A 10,923-nucleotide genomic window follows, 5' to 3' on the forward strand; every position below is an offset into this window, starting at 1 on the left:
GAGATCGGATAAGGTTTTGGAGCCTGTTAAATATTAAAAATAAATTCAAATGTGCTATTTTAACCAAGGCATATCAAGTTTAGACATGATCATTCGAGCCCACAAAGGTATTGGAGTACATGCCTAACACTGGGCTAGATGTGTCACTCTTAACACTAAGAGTGTTGTGCAACATGTTGAGCTTGAACATGATGGTCTAAACTCATTAGAGTACTGGGCGCATGCTTATCATAAAGGATGTTGGGCATCACACCAGCAAAATTGATATCCATTTATTAATGGGCTTGTGCTTTGATGGGCTCAAGCATTCATCAAACACCATGCTCGACCCAAGCATTTTATAAAAGTTAAGTTTAGACGTGATAGCTCGATTCATAAAAATATTTTTAGATATGCATGAGGAAATTTATACGTATTAAATTTGAATTCATTAAAATCCATACAACAATAATTTTTTTAAAGCCTATTTAATAACTCCTTTTAGCTTTTTGTTTATTAAAACATAAAATATATACATGTTATTAAAATAATATTTTATTACATGAGCCATGTAATGACACATGGATATGTTTCTTCTTATATAAAATGCACTTTCAATTGTAATCTTAACCAAACTTTTATTTTTCCCTTTAAGAATTATAATAATATCGTTGTAAATGAAATATTTTCTTAAACGTTGCTCTCTTCCTTCTAGAGGCACAAAATAACCTTTAAACCGACTGGTACATCAAGTTAAAGTCGGCACATCAAAAAGAAAGACGAGTCTATATTATTATATGAAGATGCCCTTTCATACAGTAATAGGGTACTTTTGGCTGGTGTTAAATTTTAATGAGCAAATTTATATTACTAGACGACTGATTTAAACTTTTTATTTATTAAATCTCTGATAGAGAGAGAGGGAGAGAGAGTATGTCTTCTTCTCAATTTCGCCTATAAATATCCAAACCAGCCGCGCTTGGCTCAAAATAAAACGCACACCTCCGCTTCTCGCATGCCCCTCTCTCTAGTCTCTGCTATTCAGCCAGACCATCGACAACTCTCACCATTTCCCTGCAGAAATCCTCCTTTCCTGAGGGAGAAAGAAAGAGATATTTTTTAGAGAGAGAAAGTAATGGACGCGTACGCGCTGCATCTAGCGATGGCGGCTCTAGTAGGAGCATCATTTGTGGCAGTATCCGCTTATTATATGCACCGCAAAACCCTAACTCAACTCCTCGAGTTCGCGAAGACGGTAGAGAGAGAACGAGAAAGAGACGACAACTCCGACGGCGGAGGATCGTCGCCACAGAATTTGAAAAAGCGTAGGAGTCACGGACGGAGGAAAGGGAGTAACGGTCACTACAACAAGCGTGGGTCAGCTTCGTTACCGGATGTGACGGCAATTTCTGGTGGTGGAATTGATGGAGAGGAGAAACGGAACGGTCAGGTGCTTCATGTCGAAGGGATTCCGGCTGGATTGCCTAGGCTTCATTCCTTGCTTGAAGGTATGACCATGCCGGACTTCTCGCCGGAGTGAATATTTAAAGCTCGGCTTGAATTCGACGGCTCTGATAATTTAATTTATAATAATCTATAACAGCGCAGTTAAGTGATACTTAAGGAGTATTTTAGATTAAATTAATAACTCTGCCGTGTGTATGATATATTTAATATAATATATTTATGTGAATGGTTAATTACCGGTTTGTATTTAATATGGTTGCTGCTTGTGGAGATTATTAGTATTGTTGAAATGCCTGCGAGAGTAAGGAGTTGGGGTTTTAAGGTAAATTTAAAACCCCGAGTATTTAAAAGTACAAGTCCCTGGTTTCTGGTCAAAGTTCTTACCTATCAATTTTTTGATAGAAATTTGCATTATAAATAATCACCACTTTGCAATTCCTAAGGATCATGCTAAAAGAGGGATGAACAAATAAAAAATAGATTATTCATGGATTTTAAACCAAGCAATACTAGAATCATCTTTATTAATATCTAGCTTGAAGAAGAGGTAAAGTGTAAGAAATTATTATCTGCTATGAATTCTCGGGGTAGAAAGCTCATCATTCATGAGGAAATCTATACGTGGCAAAGGAAAATAAGGAAACTAAACTTTGGGATTAAACTAAACCGTCTTGATAAACACATTGGAAATGCTCCAGAGTCCTATTGGCTTCTTTATCTAGCCAATTACAGTTGTCCTCCAACAGTTGAACTTTGCTGCTCTTCTCTGTGCCTTCTAATAAAAACCTACTCTCTCTTTGCCCTTTTTAGCTATAGCTTCAAATGGAAGTAACTTGAAATGACTTGGAATTCTATTGCAATTTTCTTTACTTTATTTTTTATTTTTCACCTTTTCATTAGAGGTGGCGAGTTGTAATCCTGTTTGATGAATAAATCCAGTATTGTTCTGTCCCAGGGAAATCTGGTGGACATGTCAAGAGACCTGGAAGTTTTATCAGACCAACTTCTCCGAAGTCTCCTGGTGCCAGTGCGAGTGCCTTTGACAGCGTGGAAGGATCAGATGATGAAGATAATATGACTGGCAATTCTGAACTAGACACTACATATCTGCATATCAATGGAAATGCTGTGAGTTTTTGATCTTGCAAATGCATATCACTCTCTCTAACATGTGCATACGTGCACAATTAATGCTCATTTTGACCTGAGTTTACTTCTGTTCTTAATTGTGGCATGCATGTTTAGGATATAAAGGATGTTTTACCACAACACATTAATGCAAATGGAGACCAAATGCCTAAACCTGCTTCAAGCATGATTCGATCCCATAGCGTTTCTGGTGACCTGCATGGTGTTCAGCCAGATCCTTTTGCAGCTGATATTCTAAGGAAAGAGCCAGAACAAGAAACTTTTGCTCGACTTAAAATTTCCCCTATGGGTATTGACTACTACTTATCTGTACTTACTGTTAATTATCCTTGGTTTGGCTTGCTTTTTGCTTTTTTCATAGAACGGTGAATATCTAATGGGCTTGTCTTATCCTACTCAATGAATTTTTGAACATAGTGTCTGAATTTGCTGCTATACTCCATAACAGTGTGTGTTGAATGGCTGCAAAAGGCAAGCAGTTGCTTAAGTTTTATCATGAAACATGTTTGTATGCAGGTTCTTTAAAAGGAATGATGCAGAATACACGTGTATTCTGCAATGTATACATGTATAAAATTTCTCTGCTCGTCTCTGCTCGTCTGTTTATTTTCTTAATTAATTTGTATGTGAGTCTATTTATTTGAATTATTCAAATTTTATTTTGTTTCAGCAGAGGTGCCATCACCAGATGAAGTGGATTCCTATATAGTTCTTCAAGAATGCCTTGAAATGAGAAAGAGATATGTATTCAAGGAAGCTATTGCTCCATGGGAGAAAGAAATTATTTCTGACCCTAGTACACCAAAGCCTAATCCTGACCCGTTCTCCTATACCCCAGAGGGAAAATCTGATGTGAGTATTTGTTTGATTTTGGCATTTTGTGGAACAACTAGTCAGGATTATGCTGTACTTTTTCTTTTTTTTATAATTTGTACCTTTCATTTTTTTTGCACAGCATTATTTTGAGATGCAAGATGGGGTCATCCATGTCTATCCAAATAAAGATTGTAAGCTATGAGCTTTGGTTTCTTGTTTGTTATGATTCAATCCTTGTTTCATTATGGGGATGTTATATGCTGACTTTTGTCATCTTTTCTCAGCTAAGGAAGAACTTTTTCCTGTTGCTGATGCAACAATGTTTTTCACTGATTTGCATCACATACTTCGAGTTATTGCGATTGGAAATATCAGGACTCTATGTCATCATCGGCTTAATCTCCTAGAACAAGTAGAAATTTTTTTCATTGACTGTCACAATTCATTAAGAGGTACTTTTCCGTAATAATTAGATCTCTGGCTTTATGGTTATCTTAATGTTTTTCAGAAATTCAACCTTCATCTGATGCTTAATGCGGATAGAGAGTTTCTCGCTCAGAAAAGTGCTCCACATCGTGACTTCTATAATGTCAGGAAAGTTGATACACATGTTCATCATTCTGCGTGCATGAACCAGAAACATCTTTTAAGGTTTATAAAGTCAAAATTGAGGAAAGAGCCTGACGAGGTAAAGATTTGGATTTCTCTGCTGATGCATTGTAGTCCCTTTTTTTCTTTCCTGAACTAAAACAATTTACACCTTTCTCTTCTTTTCTTTCACCATTGGCAATGGACCATTAATCATTGCCATATTCTTGCGCAATTAACCTTAATATCATGTTCACATAAACATTATAATACAATCTGATTGTTAGGTGGATATTTATTACATATTTGTTCATTTCTTGAACTTTTATTTACTGTTTCAGGTTGTGATTTTTCGAGATGGAACATACTTGACATTGAAAGAAGTGTTCGAAAGTTTGGATTTGACTGGGCAAGGAACTTTTATTGCTGTTCTCATTTTTATATTGTTGTATAGAGAATGGTAGTATCTAATCGACATTTTTTTTGCACAGGTATGATCTCAATGTTGACCTTTTAGATGTTCATGCGGACAAGAGCACGTTTCATCGCTTTGATAAGTTCAACTTGAAGTACAATCCTTGTGGTCAGAGTAGGCTCAGGGAAATTTTCCTTAAACAAGATAACCTTATACAAGGTACATCTTAATTTTTTCTCGAGTACAAAAGTACTGATTTCCTCTCTGATTTTGATTTCTATTTTCTAGGTGGGTGGATAGAAGGTTCACTCTGTGCTCTAGAAGCACAATTATGAAAAAAGAACACAGGCAATGAAAAAACATGCATTACTTCTCGTATAGGAAACTTTCTTCTAATCTATTCCCAAGGGAACAACCTAGTGGTTAAAAACTCAAAACTTCTTGCTTAGAGGTTCAGGTTACAGTTCTGTGATGAGTGAGTGATGTTTTGTTGAAAGGGGAGGATTACCTCTTTAGTGCGGTTCTCAAGGCTGGCAGGCCTCCCAATGAACCACAAAAAAGTTTCAATCCCAGTACTAAAATGTCACTCATGGGACTCAAGTTTAATTTTACATGCTCAAATCTTACAGAGTCTAAATGGTTTATTTTACATGCTTGCACCTTGTAGTGTTTACATGGTTCTTATGTCACGATGTTCTATATTGTTTTCCACTAGTTTGTAATTTCCCTGCTAATTATACTCTCTGCTTTGTCTTATCTATGCTTATTTCTGTATGTTGATGAGCAGGCCGTTTCCTTGGTGAACTGACAAAAGAAGTCTTTTCTGATCTTGTTGCTAGTAAATATCAGGTACTCCTTTTTCCTATTTGTAGATGATTTTTATACATAGATGTAGATTCTGGTTTCCTTATTCTATTGTACATTTTTCAGTGATATTTAAACTTGTGATATTGCATATTCTTTGTTAAATGCTTGAAAGCAGTAGTACATTCAAAATCGTTTGGTAAAAATTTGTTGCCTACAGTGATCAAGAAATGTCAGTGACACCAAATTCGTGATTTAAGACCATGTTTCTTTGTTGTGTTTCTGTTTCTGTTTATTCTTTTCTCGTTCTCTAGAATTGATCTGATTAGAAAGATATGCTTAGAAGGTATATTTTAGTTTTTTGATTTGAAATTCTTGAATTTTATAGTCATGAATTTAGAGTGAGTCAGGATATGAGGTGTTGGTTTATTACTACACACACCAGGCTAATCATGACAGGACTGATGAACTTGTACCATAACATTAATGTAAGAGAGTTTTGAAGCTTTTCTGATCATTGTATCTTGATAGTTTGCTTTACCAATCGTATCCTGATTGAGGCTCACATGCTGACATTAGCTGCTCTTACTTTCATTAGAGGTTAACCAGATTAAATAGGAGAGGTGTGTTTCCTAAGAAGCATCTACAACATGCTTTCGCAATCACTTGCACTTTTCCATGTACTTGTTTTCAATGTTACTACTTATGCACGTAACATGTTTTTGTTATTGCAGATGGCTGAATATAGAATATCAATATATGGTAGAAAGCAAAGTGAATGGGACCAATTGGCTAGTTGGATAGTGAATAATGAATTGTACAGTGAAAATGTTGTTTGGTTAATCCAGGTATTGACTCAATATATCTAAATCCCTATTAATGAAGGTTATTTTTTAAGATATATTCGGGGAGGCTTTTCCCTTCCATTTTATATCGACGCGTGTCATGTGCTCATGTGATGTTAATTCACATAACTTGCACATTATTATTGATATTCCTGTTTCACACTGAAATTAATTCCAATTTGTTATTAGTATGTCTCCTCTCCTTTTGGCACCGTGAACTTAAGCTCAAGGAAGCATCTAAAAGCTTACACTTTTATCATTTTTTTTGTTTCTTAATAGCAGAACCTTTGCAAAGGTGTTTAGCTATCTGAGTGACTGGGGGTTTTGACTGTCGGTTGAGCATTTGGTTTACTATGAGATGCCAAGACCTGTATAAAAAATTGAGTCAGTATTTAATTTCATGTTGTGTAATACCTTGTGCATTTTCAGCTTCCAAGACTGTATAATATCTACAAGGAAATGGGGATTGTGACATCATTTCAGAATATTCTTGATAATATCTTTATGCCACTTTTCGAGGTTACAGTTGATCCAGATTCGCATCCTCAGCTGCATGTTTTCTTAAAACAGGTTTGCCATTTTCGAAACAGACTATTATTTTTCAGATAGCATCACAGGGTGTGCAAGATATTTTCTTTGAATCGAAATACTGAAAGTATATGTGGTGCTTACCACCTCCATTTTATCACCAAACTAGTAGCAACTCCTGTGGCCTTTCTTGTTGTGATGTTTAGAGGGTCTAGTAGTTATGTATGAAGACAATTAAAATCATCAACTGGCATGACTATGATATGAGTTATTGATAACAGATTTAGTCCCGCTCGGTTAGTAATTCTTTTCTGTTTTCAGATGACATTGGTGTTTTTATTTGTCTTCATTTTTGTTGTGTATATGCACATTGTATGTGCTTCCCTTTACTACATTACTAAAATAAAGGGGGCTTAACTACAATGTTCCTTGCTGCAATGTGCTATTTTTTCTCATCTGTTTGTTTTATTCTGGAATCGTTGTTGAATGAAGATCACAAGTCAATGAGATCTCTGCCAGAATAATTTATCAACAAGTGTAACTGGGAAAATCTGGCACAGTTGTCAATGAAAATTTGTGACTTGGAACTTTATGATGGATCAAGTACAATAAGCAAGTAATGCAATTACCTGGGGTGGTTGCGGGATATTAAAATTTCATCATCTTTTGTTTCCTCCTTTGAAAACATAACCTGAACCTCCTATCCTTGCAGAGATCATTATGAGGCTCTATGGGTGTTTGACATCCAACTTTATTTACCCCTTTTATTGAATAATGTACAGCTTATCATTTGTTTTAATTCTCAGGTTGTTGGGTTGGACTTGGTTGATGATGAAAGCAAACCTGAAAGACGCCCGACGAAGCACATGCCTACACCAGTGCAATGGACCAATGTGTTCAATCCTGCGTTTTCATATTATGTTTATTACTGTTATGCCAACCTCTACACATTAAACAAGGTCCCTGTTATGCTTCAAAAACAGAAACGATACTTTATCTTAAGTAGTTGTCTTGCATGTTTTGCCATGATTTTTCCTTTTCTTGTCATTATATCTTCAGTCTCAAACAAGAAAAGTAATTCTAGTTTTTTACATTTGGATGTCATGATCTAGATCGAACTTCTGCCACATAAGATAGAAAAATGTAACCATCAAAATGATTTCATGTTTTCTGAAAATGGATTAGTAGCGTTTCTCGCAGCTTGATCTGGCATTCCTTCCCAATGTTTCTACTAGCTGGCTGTTCTCTTCCTGACTTGCTGATTAATAATTGCTTAATGCTGGTGCTTTCCTCTCGATGCAACATTTCCTAACCTATTTCAACGTTGTTTTTCAGCTTCGTGAGTCTAAGGGCATGACAACTATCAAATTTCGACCCCATTCTGGAGAGGTATTCATTTCAGATTCCTTTTACTTGCACAAATGTTGAGATTTTCTGCTGCCTCACATGAATAACCTTTTTCAGGCTGGTGATATTGATCATCTTGCTGCCACATTTCTCACATGTCATAATATCGCCCATGGGATCAATTTGAGGAAATCTCCAGTACTTCAATATTTGTATTATCTGGCACAGGTATGGAAGAGATATTCTTTTTATTATGATTATTATATTAAATTGATTTTATGTACTTTGTTTTTTGTGACATTAATGGGCAATGGTGCCTTTTTATTTTATTTTATTTAATACAGATTGGCTTGGCTATGTCTCCTCTGAGCAACAATTCCTTATTTTTAGACTACCATAGGAACCCTTTCCCTATGTTTTTCCAAAGGGGTCTCAATGTTTCCCTTTCTACCCTACGTTTTTCTTAAGGGGTCTCAATGTTTCCCTTTCAACTGATGATCCGCTCCAAATCCATTTAACAAAAGAGCCCTTGGTGGAAGAATATAGCATAGCTGCTTCTGTAAGTTCTCCTTTTCTCACCTGAAGTGAAAGATTTATGAGGTCAAATACATTATCACAAGCTTTCTTGACAGGTGTGGAAGTTGAGTTCATGCGATCTGTGTGAGATTGCCCGAAACTCAGTCTACCAATCAGGTTTCTCGCATGCTTTGAAGGTAAGTTCTTAGCTTGATTTAAGATTCTGAAATTTATAAAAGAAAGGATCTGGTGCTGGTGCCACAAATTTTGTTATGGAAAAGAATCATATAAAACGGTCAACACCTTTGATGTTTTCCATTTATAGTCACCAAGTTCCTTGGTTTCCTTCATTGTAATCACTGAGTTGCTTGATTGATTACTCTTTTTTTATTTTTTTATTTCATTGACTCACTTTGTACCAAGAGTGTTTATTCTCTTAATCTATAAGCTTAACAAGTTAAATAGCCTGAGATGGGGATGAGAATATTCAAATTGGCCATGAAAAGATTTTTCCTTTCAGGTATTGCTTTCAAAATATCATTTGTTGCCCATGCCTAAGAAGAATAATAAAGATGTATCTGCAAATAGTATGTTTGCAAAATAAATATCTTTTCTTGGATTCATTTCCATAGGGAACCTAGTCTGACTTGGGTTTTGGGTTGTCTTTGAAGGGGAGTAATTTATCTCCATGACAGTGACAACCATATCAAATCCATGACAGTGACAACCATATCAAATGAACTGAATGTATTGAAATGGGTACATCTTACGACCAGACCAATTCATGTGCTCCAAATATATCAATATCTGTTGTGCTACTTTGATTTCGATTAAACAAAATATGAGGGTTTATGATTTATATAGTAAATGCTTTTAAATCTAATCTCTGGGCATTTGCCTTTGAAATTTCTGCTTCAGTCGCACTGGATTGGTAAAGAGTACTACAAGAGAGGACCAGATGGAAATGATATTCACAAGACAAATGTGCCTCATATCCGGGTGGAATTTCGAGACACGGTATGGACCTAATTCCTAACCTTATCATATTGACTTGTTCAAACAAGAAGCGATGAACTTTTGCCTGGGTTGTTCAAAGGTTGTCTCTGTTTTTACGATACACAATGAGTGGGCAATGCCCTCTTGAAGCACTAGGATGTCAAATTCCTTGACATCGTATGGAGAGGAAACAGCAAGAATGAAGTTGGAACAAAGATGGTTTAAATAAGAACCTCAAGTTTTGGTGCATATTTTAGAACTTCACCATTAGCTCATGTTCACATCCTATTTATACCAGGGAGATTCTTTGTTACTACGGCAACTTAGCTATCAAGTAATGATGACTGCTTTATCATTGAGCAAAACAAATATAATAAAATAATGCTAAGCTCTTGCATCATCTCCTTAGTTACTAAGCAAGATATATATAACAAAATATAGTAAGCTTCTGCATCAATCCTGCACCCGCAACCCCTCTCCCATAACCAATCCCTCCCTTTTTTTGTGCTACTCTTTTTAGCTTCATTTGCATTTTTTATCTGAAAGAGAAGCAAATAGGCAGACCATTTTGTAATCAGGGTGATGCACATGTGGAAGGTCAGGTAGCAAGCAGCTTTCATATTCATATGCTTCTTCCTGATTTTTGTTTTTCTGCTGGAACATTTTTTGTCCTGATGGGGTTAGATTTAATCAATGAGATACTTTCCTTGCAGATATGGAGAGATGAGATGCAGCAGGTTTATCTTGGCAAGGCCATTATCCCCAAAGAAGTGGACAAGTAAATAGTGGAGAGCTGCCTTAGCCCATTCTACGTGCTTACTTAAATTACAAAGGTGCTATCAGATTCCATACCCTTTTACATTATCTTCTTTTTGGCTGAACCGAGTTTGATAAACTGGGCTTCTATTATTGTCGCAGTGGGTCAACAGAATTCCTCTTGCTCATTAAACATGAGATAAGCTGTATGCTATGATCATGTATTTGAGATGATCATTCACGGCCACCATTAAAAAAAAAATGGGAATGGCTTTGTGCAGAGCAACAAAGCTAACAGATGCTTACAAGGTTCGAGAACGAGGGCTATGCAAATGATGCAATTGTTGACTTGGTGGTCTGCTGTTATCTTAGATGGGGTCTTATATAAGATCAATAAGATGCCAATCTTGAGCCAAAATAAATATATTAGATGCCAATCTTGAGCCAAAACAAATATATTAGGTAGAGGTTTAAGAATAAAATTATGAGGCATGGTAAGAGTTTTGTATGGTTCACTCGTTGCAATGTCAGATGATAGTTGTAGCCAATAGCAAGAAGGAAAAGGATAGTCTCTTGCTTTAATTTTGTTTCTAGATGAATGCCCCCTCAAATTTTGGTTGAGTTTCATGCCATGCAGATGTTTATCATGAATTTGGCCAGCGGCGTGTAACCCAAAATCCTCTGGTAAGTTAAATTCTCTTTTTTTACCGGGTCGAA

General features: G+C 36.1%; 1 protein-coding gene across 2 annotated transcripts; it reads left to right on the top strand.

The window, feature by feature from the left end:
* The first annotated feature begins 894 nt into the window (after positions 1–894).
* On the top strand, positions 895–10,923 carry LOC105121923 (AMP deaminase-like). Of its 2 annotated transcripts, none has more exons than XM_011020787.1 (21): positions 895–1,487; positions 2,402–2,574; positions 2,692–2,884; positions 3,266–3,447; positions 3,551–3,602; positions 3,696–3,823; positions 3,920–4,099; positions 4,341–4,408; positions 4,491–4,633; positions 5,202–5,263; positions 5,953–6,066; positions 6,493–6,633; positions 7,398–7,550; positions 7,927–7,980; positions 8,056–8,166; positions 8,283–8,353; positions 8,395–8,497; positions 8,571–8,651; positions 9,373–9,471; positions 10,164–10,283; positions 10,369–10,923. In XM_011020787.1, exons 1-20 carry the CDS (start codon positions 1,115–1,117, stop codon positions 10,230–10,232), a joined length of 2,550 nt encoding a protein of 849 aa, XP_011019089.1. In that variant the 5' UTR covers positions 895–1,114; the 3' UTR covers positions 10,233–10,283; positions 10,369–10,923. The 2 variants fall into 2 exon arrangements, with proteins under 2 accessions (XP_011019089.1, XP_011019090.1); XM_011020788.1 differs by having other exon boundaries at positions 3,269–3,447.

The sequence above is a fragment of the Populus euphratica genome, unplaced genomic scaffold, assembly GCF_000495115.2.
Source record: "Populus euphratica unplaced genomic scaffold, PopEup_1.0 scaffold46.1, whole genome shotgun sequence".
Lineage (NCBI taxonomy): Eukaryota > Viridiplantae > Streptophyta > Magnoliopsida > Malpighiales > Salicaceae > Populus > Populus euphratica.